Source organism: Medicago sativa, chromosome 1 (assembly GCF_051527215.1).
Source record: "Medicago sativa cultivar Bolivia chromosome 1, Bolivia_mono, whole genome shotgun sequence".
NCBI classification, from domain to species: Eukaryota; Viridiplantae; Streptophyta; class Magnoliopsida; order Fabales; family Fabaceae; genus Medicago; species Medicago sativa.
Window position 1 is genome coordinate 13,730,478 of NC_140749.1, and position 22,702 is coordinate 13,753,179.

A 22,702-nucleotide genomic window follows, 5' to 3' on the forward strand; every position below is an offset into this window, starting at 1 on the left:
TTAATTGGTTGTGTGGGTTTAATCCACTGGGGTCGCCTTTACATGTCTTCAAGAAAGGTTCGTAATAGAACGGCCAAAAACCATATACTGACAAAGTAAGAATAATTCAAGGAGCCGATGGATAAATAAAAGAAACTCAACTTTGTTTAACATTAGAAGGTTATATTAGAAGCTTCACTGAGATAAATCAAGAAAATAATGAGTTTGAATAATCAACTAGAAATTATAACTCGTTAATATATCAAACAGAAAATCACTGAATAAGAAAATGGTTCATAGTCCATATTCATTGAGCAAATCACACAAATTTAAGTCATTTGATAGAATATTAAAACTTGTAAAATCACAAGGCAGGATAAACATTAATTGAGACATAAGTTTCAACTTTACAGCACCATAACAATGCAGGCGGTACACAACGAAATAACAGAACCAAGATCAGCCTTATGTAAACTCGGTTGAGATAAGTTGCAAATTAAGTTGCCTTGGCGATGTCCTGCATACACAAACACACGCATTTAAGTTACCCCACAAAAGAGTCAACGAAACGCGTTAAATAGATCCAGATATCAGTAAAAGCTAACTATTGCATATGAAAAAAGAAAATTAAATGAAGAGCTAGTGAAAAATTAGAAGTGCATATACTTATTTACCGAGCGCATATTAGTTAGAAAAAAGCCATAGCCAATGTATCAACATTACTAGTTGAAAAGTTTATTCAACTCTAACAAGAAAAATTAAGCAGAATAAAGCTATATTACAATCAAATTAGAAACCTTTCAATGCAAGATAACATACTCTGTTACTAATTCTGGTTCTTTATCTGAGGTGGCCGAACACGTTACAATATTCAGGATAATCGAACAAAGGCAAAAGCAGACCATCATCCAAGTCCAAAAAACCGCACACAAGTGAAAATATCATCCATAATGATCACACAATTCCCTTTGGGAATACACAAATCCAACGCAGAAGAAGAAAATGACCAATACGACCCCAATAACAAAACTCTATCCCCTATATTCGCCAACTTCGCCCACTTCTCCTATTCATTAACAAGGACTTTACTCAAAGACTTTTGTAGAATAGATGTAGGAATTTCATACCAATCTACCGTCATCGCCATCGCCGTGTGACTGTGTTGGGTTGGAGAGGGGGAGGAGAAAGGGAGAAGATCAGATTGGATTTTCTGTGTTGTGTTGTGTTGTGTTGTGGATTTTAAGTGAAAGTGAATCTGAAGCGTTGCTTTGATCTAATGGCTGCAGTTAATATGACTGTGTGACTGTGTTATTGTTTTGACTGCAGTCAATCACGGTCCCTTGACACCTTTTTATATTCACATGTGCATTTTCGTTTCTTTTATACTAGTTTCTTTATATACTAATGGGTGTTTGTTTCACGGACTCAAAAATTATTCTTAGAAATAACATATCCAAGAATATAAAATTGCGAGTTTGATTTCTGGGTTTTTTGGGAAAAAAAATCAGTTTGGTACTTTTTTTAACATTGCTAGGAAATTTAGAAGTTATATATATTTTATTTTAAAAGGTATATAAAATTTCATAAAAACCTACTTTTCCACCCTTTACCATGGGAATAATATCATAGAAATATTGGAAGTTATGGGAAGTAATTTCACTTCCAGAAACATTTATACTCAAGAATAATTGTTTGTAAATCTTGTAACAAATATGAGTATGCTCATCATGATTTAAATCTTATTTTTGCATAAGATTTGAGAATGACAACTTCGGGTTTCTTTTGAAAGAACTGTTTTAACGCATAATCTATGAAAATGTCTATTTAATATGAGTTACGTCCCTGAGTATCGAAAGAAGATGATAAAATGAAAGACAACTTGAATTTAACCAAGATCTTTGAAAGCCTCAAGATGCGCAAATATCTATATAGATTTCATGTTATAGGCAAAAGACTCATCCTCTCTTAAGATTGAGAGCTGCCGATGATCTAACCTAACAATATTGCATGTTAAGTACTGTGAATGTATCCCGAAAGATGTGTCGTCTCATGCTTAACATGATGACTGATTTGAAAGACCCCTAAGGCCACTAGGTTTCCAAATATAAATCTATATCTCTCTATATCGTTGAGAAGTCATGTCATAATTGAATCATTGTTTAAAGCACACTTTTACTCTTGAGAACTTCTAAGTGTTTTCCATGCTTTCCTAGATTATTATTGTTTTTAATATTTACTTTTATTGTTGTGACACCAAATGAAATATTTTATTTTCTTGCAAACAAGTTTATCGTTGAAAATTTATAAGAAGCTATAGAGCCCCAGTCCTTATGAGTTTGATCTTTTTATATTATTACTTGAGACAATGTATACTTACACTAGTAAGACTCCTTAAAATACAGTGTTTTGAGAGCTACACGAGGCGAGTCGAGAATGTGTTTGATTAAGTTCTCTAATTCAACATATATAAGAGAGTTGTGGTTTATCTACTAGAAGAATAAATGCAACAATTATTTATTATTTCAAAAAAAAAAAAGCAACAATTATTTACGAAGATAATATTGCATCTCAATTGAAAGAGTGTTATAACAAAGGAGGTCGAACAAAACATATTTTTTTCTAAATTGTTTTTCACTCATGATCTTGAGAACAATGGTGATTTAAGCATTCAAGAAATTTGTTTGTGTGATAATCTTGCATATCTTTTCACAAAGTCAGTGCCAAACAACTTTTTGACAATCGATACAAAAGACTAGTCTTTGTTGTCTTAGAGATGGTTTATGCTTGAGGGAAAAAATAAATATACTATGTAAAAGGATATTGTATTGGTTTTCCTTCATTACCTAGTACCCATTGAGTTTTTTTTCATGTAAGGTTTTATTAGTGTGTGTTTGGTTCTGCAGTGGACAAAATTGATTCTGATAAAATTGATTTTATCATAATTGAGTTAAATAGAATTGATTTTTGTTTGGATGCAATGATACAAAATTGATTAAACATAATGAATGTTGTCCGGATAGTTTTCATCATAATTGTTTTTGATTGTATAATTACCAAAATTGATGAAGGGAAACAAAAGGAAAGAAGCATCGATGAAGAACAATGTTAGAAAGTACTGAGTTGCAATAAATAAAGTATAAAATTGAATGGATAACTTATTCTACCAAAAGCAAAAGTAGAATTTCAAGCTTCATAGAGAATTGGTTTTGGAGATGAGAATTGGTTTGGAAAAGCTGAACCAAAGATGTGTGAAATTGCTTTTTTCACTTCTAAGGCTGTAGAAGCACTTCTAGACTAAGGAGAAGCTGAACCAAACAAGCACTAAGTGTTATGAACCAAACATGTGTGAAATTTCATTTTTCACTTCCGAGGTTGTAGACATATTCTTTATGGACATTCAAGGAGGAGTGTTTTGAATAATAAAATTAGTGGATGTTCATCGTTGATATTTACATTCCTATAACTTTCATTAGTGAACAAATGATCAGTGGTCTTTGATTACATTTGATCATTCAATTATTTATTTGTGCCTTTTTTTTTGTGATGGCCGAAGTTTGAACCCCTACCTTGCATATTTTATGCATTGTCCCTACCTACCAATTGAGCTAAGCTCACGAGAACATTATTTGTGTCTCTTACATAAGATGTTTTTAGTGTAAAAAGACACTTGTTTATATTTTAATTGTTTTTGTTTTTTAATTATTTAATGTTAGGTTGTTTTTTATACAAATGTTATGTTTCGGGGTCCCCTTTCTCTTACGATGATAAACCGCACACCAAACATCATCACATCAACAACACACAGCAAGCATCTTTAATGGCCATGGGTGAGGAGGCAAACTGGTCTGAACTTCCAAAGGAGCTTCTGAATCTGATATCAAAACGAATCGACAACGAAATCGATCTCATTCGCTTCCGATCAATTTGTACCAATTGGCGCTCTTCTTCCATCCCAAATCACCACCGTGACATTTTAACCATCAATTTCCCATTCCTCGAATCCTCACTCAACATTGATTCCAATACTGAATTCCGTAACCTCTCCAAATACAGTTTCTTCCTCGTCAACTCACGACAAACTCGTCCTTTTTTGATTAAAATTACTCAAAATTCCAATGGTAAAACCCAATCATTCCACCCACTCCTCCGATATGGCCCACCTAATTCCTCTCCTATCGTCTTCGACTTCACCAAATTCTCCCTCCTTCATTTGGCAACCAACTTCATGTTTCGCATTGAAAAACAACCGTCCTTTTTCTATGGCTATGTTGTTGGCAACTTTAACCCTAAAAAGGTCGTTGCTGTCACGTCCCATGGAAAAAAACCTATCCTTCTCGGCATCTATAACTGTTTCGAAAAAGAACAGCCAGTAGTGTTCAAATGCGGAGATGAAAATTGGAAGGCTATACCTAACATGTCGGCTTATTCAGGAGACATTGGTGTTTTCAAAGGCCGACCTTACGCGGTAGACAAAACTGGACGGACAGTTACTGTTGGACTTGGACTGGACGACCAGTCCACTGTCGAGTTAGTTGCTGAATCTTTGGTTGGTGGTGGAGATACTAAATTCTTAGTGGAGAGCAAGGGTGATTTGTTGTTAATAGATGTATACAACCGTAGGTTTGATGATGATCGTGAATGTGTAAAGATTGTCGTGTTTAAGCTTAATGCAAGGGAGAAGAAGTGGGTGAAGTTGGCTAATTTAGGGGATATAGTTTTGTTCTTGGGGTCATTCTGGTCATTTTCTGTTTCTGCTTTGGATTTGTGTGTTCCTAAAGGGAATTGTGTCATCATTATGGATAATATCTTCACTTGTGTGCGGTGTAAGAGCTCTTTTTTGGATTTGGATGATGGTCGGCTTTTGCCTTTGTCCGATTATCCAGAATATTTTGAATTGTTTTGTCCATCCCAGATAAAGAAGCTGAATTAGTAATAGAGTATGTTATCTTGCATGGAAAGGTTTCTAATCTGATTGTGATATAGCTTTATTGTACTTAATTTTTGTTGTAAGATTGAGTAAACATTTCAACTATTACTTGTAGAAAAAGAAAAATTGTAATGCTACATTGACTACGGGTTTTTCTAACTAATATGCTTTTTGTAAATAAGTATATGTTATCTTCATTTAATTTTCTCTTTTTCATATGCAATTAGCTTTTATTGAAATCTGGATCTATTTGAATACATGCAAGACATCACCATGGCAAGTTATCATTAAGAATTTTCTAAACTAGATTTAACATTGACAATGGGTTTGATTATCTTCTTTTATTGTTCCTTTTGCAGACTATATGCTTTGCAACAAACTCCTAAATCCTAATTACATATTCATATGAAAAGATGTTGGAAAATGTAGTGGAATTTGGATTGCCGGATACACATTCTAACAGTTTCTTTAACTCTCTTACGTAAGAAAGTTGTGTTCTGTTATTTTGATTTGACGTTGATTACTTGCATTATTGTGGTCCTGTAAAGTTGAAACTTAATAGGCAAGTTTACATAAGGTTGATCTTGTGGTTCTGTTATTTTTTTGTTATGGTGCTGTAAAGTTGAAACTCAATTTATCAATTACACTTATGTCTCAATTAAGGTTACTTGAGGTTTATCTTGTCTTGTGATTTTACAAGTTTTAATATTCTATCAAATGACTTGGATCTTTGTGACTTGCTCGATGGATATGGATTAAAAGCCATCTCCTTATTCAGTGATTTTCTGTTGCCACTTTACATGTTTGATATATTGAAGAGTTATAATTTCTAGTTGATTATTCTAACTCATTATTTTCTTGATTTTTCTCAGGGAAGCTTGTAATATTTTCTTATGTACTTGCTAATGTAAAACAAAGTTAACTTTCTTTTATCTGTCCGTTGGCTCTTTAAATTATTTTACTTTACCTATTTGTTAACAATGATTTGTGATGGCTTGATCTCCATGTATTTTGTTGTCTATTCTACTTTAGGATATGCAAAGAGCCTCCACATGTGCTGTAACTGTCACTATGAGTTAAAAAGAATAATGAGCTTCTCAATCTGTAATCAGAAACAAAGTTACAACCAAAAGGCGTATATTATACAAATCTACAAAGTTGAGTGTACAACTTTTTACTATTATTATCACAGGTTCAGTCATTAAGATATTAGTGTTGTAGGCTTTACTAATCACTAATATCATCTTCCTTTGATGTGTGTTGGGTGAAACAAGCAATTACTAGAAACAATTCTTCCATGTCTTTGTGATCTGAAATCTCAATCTTACTAATTACTTAATTTAACGTCTTTTCTTTGGATAAATAATTCATTATTGCAAAGCTTTCATATTCTTGAAAACTAGTTAATATTAATTTTGTTTTGTTAGTGTCGAACTGGTTCGCTTTAAATTTGTTTGTTATGGTTTAGGGGTCCTTGGAGTTTGATAACTTGGTAGAGCATATGTTTGGTTCCAATACCATGTGTGAAAGAAAATATTATATTGTGCTGATTAGTTTGATGTATTACTATTTACTACATTAAAAGGTGAAATATTCTTATCTGTGCTCATTGATCACTTGATGAGTGTGGGTAGAGGGTGACTAGTCGGCGTCCAGTCCGCGTCCACTTGTAATTTTACTGGTTTGTTAACGGTTATAACAAGTATCTTGCAGGTTACAGTTATTTGAATAATGGTCCACCTTGTTCTGAACCGCCTTTGGTCGTGTGATTAGGTTTAACACATACATCACCTTCTATTCTCTCACTCTGATAATATTTCTGCTTTCCTTCTTCATCCTACTTTTCATTTTTTCTGCTGATCTGTGCCTTTTGCATTCTCTTAAAATCAATTTTTTGGTTCCATAAGGAAGAGGATCAAATTCAAATCTCAATTATAAAAAAATAATTCAGTACCAATTTCAAGTAATCAATCTATCCATTCATTAAAGGATACTTAGCCTTTAAAACTAAGTGTGCATCAGTGGGTCAAAACACAGACAAAGAAGAAAAATGAATATAACAATTAATTACTAACATTTCATTTCAAAAAGTAATTACAGGCATTTGTCATTTTTTTAAAAATGTCTTAAACCAAGTGTGCATCAGTGGACAGTTTTCTGGTTGATGCACATTAAATTGGTCCTTGATGTGATTTCGAATGAATATTCAAAATCTTATGAAATGTGACACTTGTATCATTATAGTCTCTTGCGGTGTCAAAGCATATCTTACTTTACAATATATATTGATTGATTGATCAATTATTAGTCTTAGTCGGGTAATGGCGTTAGAAGCAATGTTAGTATGATCATGTCATCTTTACCAAACACCCAACAACGAAGTACTTTACAAGGAAAATGAAAATTTCTTGCTTCAAACAAAAGATGGGGAAACACGCAATGAACAAATGGAGAAACAATCAATGAAGCTTAGGAAAGATTCAAATTTCTTCTGAAGAAGTGTCTCGACCACAATTTTACCAAAAGGTGGATACCATGCAGACTTTCACTATATGGCTTAAACCGCAAACTTGTGTGCTCCTTGGTGCATCAGCTAGAGGTACTTTGAAGATTAAGATATGTCTCTAAATAAATACCATCCACAATGCAATGAGGAAGTTGACCCAAAGAAGAAAGGTATGATTGAGCTCAAAACTCATGATGCTTTACTTTCAAGTAACAAACTTCTTAGTATTCAAATTGAAACTATCTCAAAGAAGTTAGATCCAATGGAGCTAGCTTAACTCTCATCTAATGTCTTAGTTTGTGACTTATGTGAACAACGTCATGCAAGTGGTAGCAAGCAGGGCCGGCCCAAAGCATGAGCATCCAGGCCCATGGCATAGGGCCTCCAATTTTTGGGACCCAAATTTTTTTTTTTTTTTAATAAAAGGCATTAAAACAATACAATATATATATATTATACGCGTAATTTTATTTTTTTAAAATTACAGCAGGGCCTCCGAATTGTTTAAGACGGCCCTGCCAGCAAGTTTTGGGTTATAAGACGAACATGTGAAGTGCATGGGGTCATATGCTAGCAGCTAAGGAACCCATATGCAAATACTTCCAACCTCCAGATAGGCAAAATAATCCCAATTTTCTTGGAGAGGAAATAACGATGTTCAACCACCTCAAGTTATGGCTCTCTCATGCCACACAATCTCAACAAAAAAATCCACCTTAGAAGTTGCTCTTCAATACATGAAGTCATCCAACAGCCACCTTGAAGTTGGGGCAAGAAGCCAACAAGATGACTGAAAGATCGACGATGTGTCCATAAAGAATTTGGAAACTAAGACTAGCCATATCTTTATTCAGATAGCCAACATTGCCCGAATTGGATTTTTACGTAATACACTTGATAACCCCAACAATAAGAGTTGCAGACTTATTGAGTTAAGAAGTAGAATAGACCCCACACCAGGGAGTTCTAAGAGCAAAATGAAAAAAAAAAAAAAAAATCTGAAGGTAAGCCCTAAGGAAAGGATGTCCCACTATTAACTTAAGAAACTTCAACAACAGCTTGATCCTATCAAAAAAAAAAAGGAGCGAAAACAAGAAGAATTCTTGAAACTGCTAGCAAGAATGAAGATTACTCTTCCTTTTGTGGACATATTATAACAGCCCTATTTACAAAAAGTTCATGAAGGAGTTTCTCTTAAGGAAATGCAAACTACAAGAAAATAAAGTTGTGATGTGCACAGAAAGTTGCAGGTCAGTTCTACAAAAGAGGAAAGATTCGAGACACATAATCTAAACAAAATGAAACAATATTTTTAAAACTCATTAACCAAGTTTCCATCCTAAGGGAAAATAGATGGCATATCTTGGAAAATGCACGAATCGGAGAACTCCCATCCTACATTAAGCTACCATACCCGTATCTTAAGAAGTTGAAGAGCGAATAATCTATTGCTCTAACCGGAAGTTGTAATGCTATATTTCAAAGACAGTTACCTCCAAAGAAAACTGACCTAGGAAATTTCAACTATATTGGGAAATTTTCCATAAAAGAACTTCAGTGTGGTCTAGGTGAAAGCAGCAACTGGATTCTATCATTAATGCTAAAAAAGATCGGAAGAGTTCTGGTGAAACTATCACAAGTTACTCTAACACTTGTAGATAAAACGATTAAACATCCATTAGGAGTAGTGGAAGACATGGTGGTGCAAAGGAAGAATCAATTCCAGCAAGAATATTTCGTTTTATAAGAAGGGAGAAAACAATATAAATAGTTTATGCGTTTCTGCTAACAAGTCTCTAGGCAGTGAATTGCTTTATCATTTCTTTAGTCCACATCGACTTCACCGATTTTCAATATCTTTTGTGGAGGAATTTTTTGTATTTGTTTATTCCATAGTCACCTGGTTCGTAGTTCGCTTCGGTACGTGGTACGAGTTCGGGTACGTGGTACGCAACTCTTGAAGAATTGGGTTCGAAGGGGGTATACATAGTCGGTACGCTATTTGGGTTCGCGGTACGTTTTGAACATATTATTCGGTACATTGTGAATAGAATAAATTATTTAGTTAATAATTAAAATACATGAGTAAAAATATTAAGTCTTTCCAACAAAAAAAAAAGAGTAAAAATGTATTGTTGCCAGCTAATTACAAAGTAATTTAATTATTACTTTTTTTTTTAACAAAAACCATTAAATTAGTTTAGATACCTATGCATCGTTTGTCAAAAAGAGCAATTACTAATGTTCAGATTTTGATACAATAATAATAATAGTCCCTAAAAAGCTCCTACAGTAGAAACTCTTTAATTTAATACTCGGTAAATTAATAAACTCTCTAAAATAATAAATTTGTCCGGTCCCGACTTGGGCCAATGTAAAAAATTGAAAAACTCGATAAAATAATAAGATAATAATTTTTCGGGAGATCCCTTTATAATTTTCGGTCCCAAAAAAATCATAAATTAATAATTCATAGAAACTGAAAAAATATATTAAGAATACATTGAACACATTTGTTCCTCTTGTATACATTTACTGTACTTCAAAAGTCATTATTGATTTCCAATGCATATGAACAAAGTAGTTACTAATTTACGTTGAGTTCCAAGATTCGCTGCAACGTAATTCTAAGAGGCATAGACTAATTTGCCTTTTTGTTTGGTATGTACAGTATAATTACTTAAAAACTCTTTAAATTAATAATTATTAATTTATCGATAAATTAATAACTCTCTAAATTAATAAATTTCTCCAGTCCCGACGTTATTAATTTATAGAGTTTTAACTGTAGTTACCGAGAAAGAAGAAAAAGAAAAAGCTTTAAAAAAAAAAAAAAAACTAAATTCACTTTACCAAATCAACATCTCTCTGTCTCTCTCTAACCTTTCCTCTTTGTCTCTCTTTAACCCTTTGTCTTCAATTTCAGAAAAAAATATCTCCATCTTCATCAACACACTCCTTTCTTCTTCTCCCCTACATCATTCATACAACCTGAAATTGCTTTTATATCTTTCTTGAGTCACATGTTGGAATTCGAAACTGAAAAGGGGGAAATTCCGACATCTTTTCACGGTTCCTCTTCTGTTTCACCGGTACGCTGTTTTCTGCGAATTGTTACACGAATTTGGACGAACCAGTTCGCAAAAGTACCGCGAACCGGTTCGCGCGAACCAATTCACGGTTCTCTGGTTGGGAGGCGAATTATGTGACTATGGTTTATTCCATCTTAATCTTTCATGATCCGGTCCAACCAATTAATGCTCTTCAGATTGCCATTAAGACTCTTGTCACATTCCTCTATTCATATGTGCATTACCATTTCTTCTAAATAATGCTCTTCAGACATAATAACCTTTCATAACCATATAGACATCAGTTTTTAATGAATGATTGGAACAATATTTGATCACACTAGCTAATCCATATAGGTACTTTAAAGGAGTCAATAATATAAACATGAGCTCACAATAAGAGATGATGGATGGGAACCTTTATTGGAAGAGGTAATTTTATTTTGCAATAAGCATGATATTAGCATTCCAAACATGGATGATATATTCTTCCGTGGAAAATCAAAACGTGGAGGTAATGTTGAATCTATCACAATAGGGAATCATTACCGCATTGAATTATTTTATACGGTTGTGGACATGCAACTTCAAGAACTTAATAATCATTTTAATGAGACAAATAGTCGGTTGCTTATTTGTATGGAGTGTTTGTGCCCAAACAACTCGTTCTCTAAATTTGATAAAGCAAAGTTGATTGAATTTGCAAAGTTTTATCCAATTGAATTTTCTCCAACCTCATTGGAGTTCCTTGATAGTCAACTTGAGACTTACATCGCTGATATGCGTAGGAGTGTTGAATTTGCATATTTGAAAGGAATAAGTGATCTTTCAAAAAAAATGGTTGCACTCAAAAAGCATATTGATTATCCTTTAGTCTATCGACTTTTGAAGTTAGCAATGATCTTGCCCGTAGCCACATCAACCGTTGAACGAGCCTTTTCTGCTATGAAGATTGTGAAGTCTAGATTGCGTAATAAAATGGGAGATGAATGGATGAATGATTGTCTTGTGACTTATATTGACAGAGATGTGGCGGACAAGATTGATGATGAGTTGATTATTCAACGATTTCAGAATATGCAACCGCGCAGGGGACATTTGTAAAGAATGGATGGAGTTTTTTGAGTACATTGTAAATTGAATATAATGTAATTTTTTGGATATATATTATTATATTATTATAAGTTAAAGTTTAAAATTTTGAACCTCCTGACCCAGGGTCCTGGAGACGCCATTGAATTTACTCTCTTCCTCCCTATTTATAAACACCATTTAAAAAAGACTTGTTCATATATATAAGTCATCTTTAAAATTAATAATTTAATATATTTATATCTCTTTCTTTGGTCAAGTATCAAATATATTTTTAATTAATATTACTAAGTTACTTGTGCCCACGTAACCATAACTCGGTTAGCAAGGAAAATGCAATATGTAGTAGAGACTGTGGTTCGAACGTCGCGAGTTTTCCTGTTATTTATTTTAAGAGTTGAAATTCTGGTCACTTGTCTATTTGACTAAAATAAAATTACCAAGTTACTATATTTTTTGCTAATAATTACTAAGTTACTTTAAAAGATGAAAATCAATCTTAAATACGTTTATAAAAAAAAGACAACTTAGAAATAGTTATACATAAAATATACACATTAATTACACCACGAAATAGTTATACATAAAATATACTCCGGTCCTAAATATAAGCAAATTTAACTTTTTAGGTTCAATCAATTAATGATGTATGTGGTTCATATTATGGACCACATACATCATTAATTGAATGAATCTAAAAAGCCAAATTTGCTTATATTTAGGACCGGAGGGAGTACACATTAATTACACCACAAGCTCTTTTTTTTTTTTGGTCAAGAAGCCTAGTGGCTAGAGCTCACAGAATTTAATTGTGGAGAAGTGGGGTGTCTGGGATTCGAACCCCGGCCCCTACATATATACAATATCCCTATCAACTGAGTTAAGCAAACTCTTTAAAATGTGTAAAAAGTTACAGTGGTGATTATGAAATAGATAGAGAATAAAAACGGTATATGTCAAAATATATTAAATTTTAGTGATCATGTAAAATTGACACCAACATAATTCGTATAAGTCTGCTTCCATAAATTGCGACCAAGATCATCCAATAATTATAAAATGGAAAATATAGCATGAAAACAATAAAATGGATTGAGTGCATGAATTCTTTCCTTTTCAAAAGTTCTTCCCTTTCTTTCTCCTCCCTACCTTTTTTTTTTCCTTTCTAAATTTTACATTTTCTTTCCTAGGTTTTTATCTTTTGCAAACTGCAACCGTTATAGGAAAAGGCAAGTCAAAATATGATACTTTGCAAATGAAGCTAGATTTCATATACTTTCAAATCATATACTTTCAAAAAGAATTATTTTCATTTTAAAAACAATTGATAGATTTTATTTTATTTTATAGTTCTAACAACGAAAAACTTAAATCATTTTGTGCTAATCTCATCCAAAAATATTGTTGCAACTAACGACATTAACAACATCTAAATTAATATACAATGATGATATTGAGAATCAAATCAAAACTCTAATTTCTTCTCCTTCATCCACCAAAGAGGGGTGATTTAGGGTCAATTTTTTACCCATTCACCCCTCTAACTCGTTTTTTTAATTCCCTTTTATTGAAATAAGTGATTTTCACATCTATTTCGCTTTTTCTTTCGTGATTTCGTAGTCTTAGTGCGACGTTGTTTTGTAATTCGTCTTTGTGCGACGTTTTTTGTCTTTCTTGTTTCGTTCATGTATTTGTTCGGTTCAGATTGTCAGATCAGCTTCGATCCAGTGCAGATCAAATCAATGACTTTGGAGTCGTCAACGTTGCAGATCCGAAGACATAGATATTCCAGAGACTTAAGTATAGTCATATGGGTAGGCTTTAATACTTTGCCGTTTTATGCTATTAACATGGATGATGTGAGTTTGTTCACAAATTCATCCCTTTTGTTTTTAGCGAATTTTCATTGTATCGGTATACTCTATCAATTTGACTGAATGAATATATCATTTGTTTTTGTCAAAAAAAAAAATCAATACACCGTTTATATTTGACTGAATTATAGGACGACCTTTGGTAAATATATTTTTTATTAAACTTCAATTTTATATGTACTTTAGGATAAATGTTAGCTCTGTTTTTTAATTTTTCTGTTTTGACAAAATAAATTTTAGTTCATTTTAGTTCATTTGGATCAACTCAATTTTGCCCTACTGGATGGAGTCTGTGTCAGAAGATTCGTCGTTTGCTTCAACTGGAGTGGGAGGTGAAGTTTTGTCATACATATCGTGAAGCTAATTTGTGTGCTGATGCTCTTGCAAAATTGGGTTGCAGTTTGGGTTCTACTTTGATTTGTTAAGAGTCATGTCCGACTCAAATTAGTCATTTGTTATCAGCTGATGTTGCTGGAATTAGCATCCCTCGGTTGATTTTCGTGTAGTTTCTTTTTTCTTTCGGGCTTAGGCCCTCTTTTTTATCAAAAAAAAAAAAAAAAAAAAGAACAGGTAAAAAAATGTGTTTTCCCTAACAAAATTTATGTTTCATACTATTAGGTAGCTCATTTTTATCGCAACGAGCTTTCCATATAGAATTAAATCCAATTCAATTGTCCAAATGCTAAATGATAAATATATAGTCCCTCCCTCAAAAAAAAATTAAATTGTGACCTTAGATTAATCTTTATGGTAATACTTAGATTTGGTGATAACATCCACTCATCTGTCATATCTTTCCTTGACACTATTGCGAATCTTCTTCTTTCACATTTAACATTTCCAGTTCTTGGACAACGCTATAATCAACTTTGTTAGTTTCTGACCTTTTAATATATATATATATATATATATATATATATATATATATATATATAATGTCAGCTAGATATCAAACTTTGATTTATCATATTATAAGAGTGTATCCTCTTTCGCTATAATCAACTTCATTAGTTGGTGATCGCTATAATCCTCTTTTGGTTTGTCATATTTGAAAGTGTCTATATATGTGTACGTGCGCGCACGCTCACGTGTGTGCTTGATCTCAGTCGGGGATGGACGCTGGGGTCCAAGGTCGTAACGGTCATAGCAGGGGTCATCAGCACCATCGACATCATCCTAGGTGGCATGATCAAATGGATGATGAAATGGCTTAAGAGAAGAAAGGAGAAAAGAATAAATGAGGGAGTTCCTTAGGATGTGTGACAGGATTTAACTATTTTCTATTTTCTATTTATTTTAGTTATTAGCGGACTTTGCTTTAAGATTAGAATAGTGATTAGGTAAAGTTGTTTTTATAAATTCCCGTATTTTATTTGTAAGTTCAATTCCAATGCTAGTTATTTTATTGGTTATTTAAAATTTAATTTTTGTTTGCCTTCAGATTCCTATCAATCGAATTTGAAATCGGTTGTTCTAAGTATATTAAGATAAGTAGTGTGTAATCAAAGCTGGTAAAAGTGAAAAAACTAATTTATATTTTTATCATTTCAATATTATTTTGTTATTTTATGATCTCTAACAATTGGTAAATAAAGTATATATTAAATATTATTTTCAACAAGCACACACGTCAGCGTGCGCGCGCACGTACACATATATATAGACATTGCCAAATATGACAAACCAAAAGAGGATTATAGCGATCACCAACTAACGGAGTTGATTATAAAAGAGAATACACTCTTATAATATGATAAACCAAAGTTTGATTTCTAGCTGACATTATATATATATATATATATATATATATATATAATTTACAATCATTTCGTCGACAAGTTAACTCATAAATTTTGTTTGTGAACTATATGTAGTTAATTTTCATAGATGGTTAAATTATTCAAAATTCTTTAAAGGGTAATAGAGAAAACGTTGTCCATTGATCCCTTTCATCTCATCTCAACATAGTTATTTTTTCAGGCCAAAATGAAAAATGCATGTAAAAGCATCATGCTAGTTTTGAACATCCAAACTATATTGCCAACCCAGCACCATAGCACACACTTGGGTATATTTAAATTGAAAAAACCCCCAAAATATAAAAGTGGAGAGCTAAGGCTGCACATAAGAAAACATCAAGTCTAAAATTATAGAAAGACCAACTCTATCTCTAAACAAATCAATGTAAATAAAATTCATAATAAAATCCCACCAAATAAAACATTGGGATAAAGTGACAAAGGAAGCAAGTTTGTGAGACTAACATTCCCTTTCCTATAAATAGCAAGTTTGTGAGCACTAACATTCCCTTTCCTATAAATATGAGAATAAGGGAAAAAAATACACAGAAAAACCTAAGCTCGACGTATATACGATGCTATTGTTTATAAGAAAAAATCTTGTATTTGTGAATATTTACGATAATTTCATGAATTGAAGCAACTGCAGCGGCCAATGAGACAGCCATGCAAAACCAATTCAAAAGTTGGAGCGCACACCACCTCAACGATAACACGGGAATGCGCTTTTGAGCAATATGCATTTGTATAGGGAAGAAGACAACTAATGGCCCAAATCCAATCGCTCCCAACAGACCTAGAAAATAATTGAAAAATGGCATTGCCATGGCAAGAACTGTTCCTACAATCACAAATATCGTCCTCCAAATTAGCCGAAACAAGTTCAAATTGATTGTTGCACCACACACGTTAAATAAATAGTCTTGGTTTATGAAATTTGAATCGGGCCACGCGATGTTAGCACCCATTTCAACGACGCGAAAAAATGGTTGTGCCATAACCTGTAACAAAATATTACCAAATGAATACTATAATGATATGACAAAATGATACAAGATTTTTGTGTAATATCTATCACTTTACCGGCTAACATTAATATCTAAATAAATACTAATAGTATAAACATATTTTACCAATATATCAAATAATATTTTTCAATATTGTTCTACTTGTAGAAATACCTATCATGGTAATTAACTCGGATGTGTATGTAAAAATATGTTTACACTAAATATTCAGTTCAAAACTCAATGATTAAACTGAAATTAGCAATGTTCTAACCTGATATGCTCCAATCATGTGGATTACTACGAATACATCTCCAAGGGCAACTATCCAATAGGGATCGTGAAATCCAAATAATACGTTTTCTGGTGTGTGGTCACCAAAAGCAGCATAGCCAAGGCAACTACATAGTAGGAATATTATTGTCATTGTTGAAACCCCTATCACGTTAGCCCTTTTCATTTGTTTATTTTCTGGAGGATGTGACCTTAATGTATCCTTAAACAAAATAATCAAATAATCAAATAGAAGGGTGATAACAAAAAAAATCCAACTTGTTACTACATCTTTTTATTTGCTTTAATTTTAATAATTGCATAGAATAATAATGATTATAAGAAATGAACTGTGATATTTTACCATTATGTCGTAAATAACCATAGCATAAGTGCTAGCAAGAGCTATGTTTCCCATTGAAGTTAAAACACTCCACACTTTATTTGCAACAGATAGTTCTGGCCCTATTTGTGTTCCGGTTATGCTGGTAGATGCCCCTTTTCCTGTTCTTAGCCAAAATGCTTTTGTAGTTAGACATATATAAAACTATGAATTTGGATCCTCTATGGTCCATTTTATGATACATTCTTATTGTAGACTTTTATGTCTACAATCAACTACACCATAAAGTTGGTTGTAGAGGATCGAATTTATAAAACTATATAATATATGATAAAGAGATAAGTGATCAACAAACTACCTGAGATAAGGACAGTAAGACAAAGACCAATTGCAATGAATACATAACCAAATGAGGTGATAGCGGCAATGGTTGAGATCCATGTCAGTTCGTGAAAGTTAGGAATTTGAGACAAGAAAATCTGCAATATCCCAAAACCGATCATGTAGGGATTAGAAGAACTGCTACAATCAACTTCAAGTCCTTTTTTATGGATGCAAACAACTTTGTTTATTTCTCTGCCATATTCCACTTGTTGGTAAGGATATATTGACAATTATAAAATTAGATAAAGTTCATAATACAAATACAAACATTAGAAAGAAAAAAATATTTGCAAATAATGTCCTACTTACAAATTAACCTAACCATGATTTTTTTTTTTTTTTTTTGTATTCACAATTAAATGTATTAAATGTTTAATGTAATAACATACCGTAAGCTTGTCGATGAAGTTATTGTGTAGCCCACTGTTACCCCAGCAAGCTTTCCGTACAAAATAAATCCACAAATCACTTGCATTGTTCCACCTATTATCAAATAGAAATATAAAATCAATTAAATTGAAATAGACCAAAAATATGCAACCCATATGTACAATTTAAAACTTTATTCCTCCAAAATTAAAGGAAAAAAAACTACTTGGTGAGTAGTTTGAAACTATAAATATTAATTAAAAATAGTAGAAAATTAGAATATTTCTTAATAATTTGTTATAAATATGTAAATATAGTTTATTATTGTGACCTAAACATCAACTCCTTGCGAGAAAATGAGACATGCTGAAAGAACAGCAAGATACAACATGCTAGCGGACCCAATTATTGGACTTTAAGGAATATTCTGTTATAAAAGGAGGGAAAAGTGGTGAGTACTGAGTAAGTCATTAGGAAATATTGTTAGAAGTTGGTTAGGACAGTTTCTCTCTGGTTAGAACTCGGTTAGAACAATTATCTCTTTCATTTTCTGTATTCACCATTGTAGAGCTCTTGATCTCATCTTTATTATTGAATAATACATAGTTTCGTGATCTAGATTTTACGAGTTCTTTCACATGCAATATCATTGTAAACCATCAATTCTTATGTAGTAAAGGGGTCATCCGCTCGCCCTCGTTGCTAAAATATGTCTCAAATATTCAGAAGTGTGCATGTATCAAAACGGCATAAATTGTCTGACAGCACACATCCGAACACACATCCGAACAGGGCAAAAATTAGTATATATTTCATATGTAAACAACGTATAAAGAGTATACCTAAGTAGTTCTTGACAGCTTGCATGTAAGTATAATTTCTCTTGCCAGTGACTGGGTCTGGATACCTATAGCAATCAGCTACAAGACTGTAAGTAAAAGTAGAGATGCATGCAAAGATTATTATGCTGGCTATACCAGCTATCCATCCTAGTTGAGCCATGGCCCATGCTAGAGCCAACACCCCTGCCCCAATTACAACTGTTATGATATGTGTTGTTGCTGTCCACACATTTCCTGCAATATTGCACACCAAATATTAATCATAAACATGATTTTTCATTCATAATTATTCCTTAAAAAAACAAATCATTAGAAGGATGTATTAAATAATTGATGCATAGTTGCTTTTCTTCATACGCAGGAGTCAGAGATCAAACCTACAAATAGCTTAACCATTATTGAATATTGTTCAACGTTTATTTATAAGTAGATTTATTCGAACATAAATTACTTTACATACTAAACACTAAATATAGTTTTACGAAATCATTCAATTTTTGTCACCGCGGATCAAACATGTTAATGATATTGGTGGGCAGAACTGATGAAGGAGAAAACGAATCATAAAACTAAGCCATTACAGTAAACTCACATAAACATATCAATGCTGTTTTAATTTATTGAATAAAAGATTGATACCGGCCATATAATTAGGAAATACTACTAAAGTTGAAGTATAAGGAAAAGAATCAGATTCTGATTCAGGGAATTAAGATAGAAAGAAAGAAGGTACATACCAGTTCTTTTGGGTCTGCCATCATCATCTTGTTCATGTTCCATGATTAGAGTTTGTGTAATACTCAATTAGATTTAGATTTAGATTTGATCCACTACTAGTTATATCAGTTAGTTAGTTATCCTAGTAAGCCCGGTTTATTTGGGGTAGTTATTTTCCAGTGACTGCCAAAAAAGATAGGAGAGAAATGATATAGATGGATGGATGAATGCAATTCAAATATTTCTTTTTCTTTTTTATTTTATATATTCTAATAAACAAATGCAATGAATGGCCACGTTTCTCAAATTGATGTTTAATATTTAAAATACATGGAATCTCCTTGAAGAAAAAATATTGGATTTGTCAAAAAAAATAAAAAAAAATTGGTTTGAGAATATTATATGTAAATTGTAACTACACTTGAAGTACATCTCGAAATACATTATGAGTGTGTGTGTGTGTGTGTGTGTGTGTGTGTGTGTGTGTGTGTGTGAGTGATAACATCATCAAAAGCAATCAACACCAAATTGCAAGTATCATCAATTGCAATTGACTCAACGACGGTGATGACGAATATAAGACCCTAACTTCAGCGGCAACAACATCAAGGCAAACCTCAAATTGAGACTGTAAATCCGGCGACGGAGGCAAAGCAAGTATAAATAGTGTTTGGTTCCAATACCATGTGTGAATGAAATGATTTGGTCTCTATTAGTCTCATTCGGCTAATAGTGTTAGGTTCATTCGCGGAACAAGTATAAAATGAATTTGATAAGCAAGCACAATAAACAACACAGACGGATGTTTCAACAACACAGGGATGTTTTCATAGCTGTAGCCTAGTGGTATGTTAGTTGAGAAGCCGAATGAATATTAAGGAGGTTCAAGGTTCGATCTCCGCTGTTAATAAATTTTACCCCCTCCTAATTACAATTTAACCTCTAACATTTGCCTAAAAATTAATAGAGATTTTGCTTAGAAGGTTCTTGATTTTTTTTATTTTTCTCTCATATTGTTTATATCCTACATTTCCAATCTCTTACTTCTATTTCTTCATATGCTAATTTGTTGTATCATTACATATTGTTTTGGGTTCAACAATCATGAGAATATTTTCTTCCATTTTTAAATTTACTGCTCTAATAGCCACGTTCATAAAGATCATTTCAGCTGACTTGGTTCTGATTCCTTGTTCACCTTCCCAACTCACTATTTCTTTGCATACTTTTAGAAAATGGGAAAATATGTGAAAAGAATACTACAGTTAATTCATGCAACTATTTGGCTTTGGTTTATAGTGAAGAAAAAATTACCATGATTGGTATTGGTTTCTCAGAAATGGTACCCGTGTCAAATTGTATTGCAAAGATGCAAGTCTTCTTTGTATGATATTGAATCTTTTTGATAAGCATAATATTTTGATGGTTGATTTCAGGAATGAACTTCGATGAAAAAATTAGAAAATGAATTGATAATTAAAAGAAGGGTTAAATATCTATTCGGTCCATATAAATATTTCAACTTTTTGTTATTAATATTATTACTACTACTACTACTAGCGTTCAGACGGGCATGAAGCTCTTTTTTATTGCGCTGAAGTGTATAAATTACGAACAATAATTTTATGAAATTTGGATTAAATTTATTTCGATTTTGTTTAAAATTATAGATATAAATAATAGATATTTTTCACTTTTATTTTGTAACAAATTATGTTTATCTTTTCTATGATACCAACGATATAAATAATGATGCACAAATGTGTGTGAGTGGGTGCGGTAATGTGAAAACGGCAAATCATTTGTTCCTAAATTGCAACTTTTTGTTCTCTTTGGTACCTTGTTTGTGATTGGCTGGAATTTTCGTTGGTTGATCCCTATCACATATCATTTTAAAAGAAACCCAAAGTTGTAACTCTAAAATCTTATGCAATAATAATCATAACCTCATTTTGTTTAAACCACTAAAAGGGTTTAACTCATGACGAGTATACCCATATTTATTACAAGATTGAGAAACAATTATTCTTGGGTATAAAGGTTCCTGGATTACTTCCCATAACTTTCAATATTTCTATGATATCATTCCCATAAGGGTCGGAAAGTGGGTTCCTATGAAATTTTATATACTTTTTAAAATAAAAAATATTTAACTTCTAAATTTCCTAGAAATGTTAGAGAATTTGCCAAACAGATTTTTTTAGAAATACCCAGGAATCAAACTTTAAACTTTATATTCCCAAATATGTTATACCTATAAATATTTTTTTTTTAAGGATTATAAATAACTTTTTAGTCTGTAAAACAAATACCCCCTTAGTATATAAAGAAACTAGTTTAGAAGAAGCGACAATTTAAGGATTTTTAAGGATTTTTTTTTTAATGGCACTCTGAAGAGCATTAATTGGTTGGACTGAGCATGACACATTGGTCCATCTTTGTTCCATTTCCTTTTCCTCAATTTACCCCATTTCAAGTCATACATGTATGTATGACACTAGTATTTGCCCCGTGCAACGCACGGGCAAAAAACGGTATATTGTAAGGCATTGAATTGTTGACACTTAACACAATAACAATTGTATAGATTAATAACAAAAAAAGTAATCAAAACTGGTCCTTGTAGACAATCCATTTGCTACCCCTTCATAGTTTAAATAATGAAAGATACATCAATTTAATTTATATAGTTTAAATAATGATGACCGAGGTAACTACAACCCAACCTTGGACAATGATTGGCCTTGATTTTTGTTTATTGACAAATATATGTTACCAATAAAAGCGGCAAATACTTATGTCCTTAATTAAATAGAAACTTAAAATCAAATACCTATGGCTCTATGTTTTGGGGGAATATGAAAATCTAGACTTAATTAAATAGAAACTTAAATCAAATGCTTATAGCTCCCCATGTTTTTTGAGGAATATGAAACTTAAGACCTAATTAAATTGAAACTTAATTCAAATACTTGTAACTCCAATGTTGTTAAGGAATATGAAACTTTGGACTTTTAATAGAAATTTAAATCAAATACTTATAACATTCCGTGTTGTTTGAATTGATCAGTAAAAAGTGGCAAAATATTTAGTCAATTAACTATATACAATAACGTAAGATACGACAATAGACTCATGTTAGTAGAGGAATTAGTAAGTTGTAGAAGTAAGGAAAGTAAAGAATTAAGTAATTAATAGTGACCATCTAATAGCATTGATGAAAGAAAGCCATATAATTTCCCTAGCTTCTGGTTTCCTCCCTCTCTCATTTAAAACCAAATTGCATGTAATTTTAGACTTAATTAAATAAATAGAAACTTAATTCAAATACATGTAACTCCGATCTTTTAAGGAATATGAAACTTTAATCTTTTGATAGAAATTTAAATCAAATACTTATAGCCTCTCGTGTTGTATGAATTGATTAGTAAAAAGTGGCAAAATATTTAGTCAGTTAACTATATACAATAACATAAGATATGACAATAGACTCATGTTAGTAGAGGAATTAATAAGTTG

General features: G+C 32.2%; 3 protein-coding genes and 1 long non-coding RNA gene across 4 annotated transcripts; 2 read left to right on the forward strand and 2 right to left on the reverse strand.

The window, feature by feature from the left end:
* Positions 1-239: 239 nt before the first annotated feature.
* LOC146952877 (uncharacterized) lies at positions 240-939 on the reverse strand. The gene is made up of 2 exons (XR_015025957.1): positions 799-939; positions 240-496 (listed from the first exon to the last, which is right to left on the reverse strand). It is a non-coding gene; the product is annotated as an uncharacterized LOC146952877 (long non-coding RNA).
* A 2,782-nt stretch (positions 940-3,721) lies between these two features.
* On the forward strand, positions 3,722-5,568 carry LOC146952878 (F-box protein SKIP23-like). Its single transcript, XM_085706871.1, has 2 exons — positions 3,722-4,916; positions 5,266-5,568. Exon 1 carries the CDS (start codon positions 3,797-3,799, stop codon positions 4,907-4,909), a length of 1,113 nt encoding a protein of 370 aa, XP_085562997.1. The 5' UTR covers positions 3,722-3,796; the 3' UTR covers positions 4,910-4,916; positions 5,266-5,568.
* Positions 5,569-10,435: 4,867 nt separating this feature from the next.
* Positions 10,436-11,670, forward strand: LOC146952879 (uncharacterized). The gene is made up of 2 exons (XM_085740520.1): positions 10,436-10,504; positions 10,874-11,670. Exons 1-2 carry the CDS (start codon positions 10,436-10,438, stop codon positions 11,585-11,587), a joined length of 783 nt encoding a protein of 260 aa, XP_085596646.1. The 3' UTR covers positions 11,588-11,670.
* A 3,948-nt stretch (positions 11,671-15,618) lies between these two features.
* LOC146952880 (amino acid permease 8-like) lies at positions 15,619-19,375 on the reverse strand. The gene is made up of 7 exons (XM_085706877.1): positions 19,204-19,375; positions 18,467-18,700; positions 17,645-17,738; positions 17,230-17,447; positions 16,893-17,032; positions 16,530-16,751; positions 15,619-16,249 (listed from the first exon to the last, which is right to left on the reverse strand). The coding sequence occupies exons 1-7, from the start codon at positions 19,244-19,246 to the stop codon at positions 15,827-15,829; spliced, it is 1,374 nt and encodes a 457-aa protein (XP_085563003.1). The 5' UTR covers positions 19,247-19,375; the 3' UTR covers positions 15,619-15,826.
* Between the last annotated feature and the right edge of the window lie 3,327 nt (positions 19,376-22,702).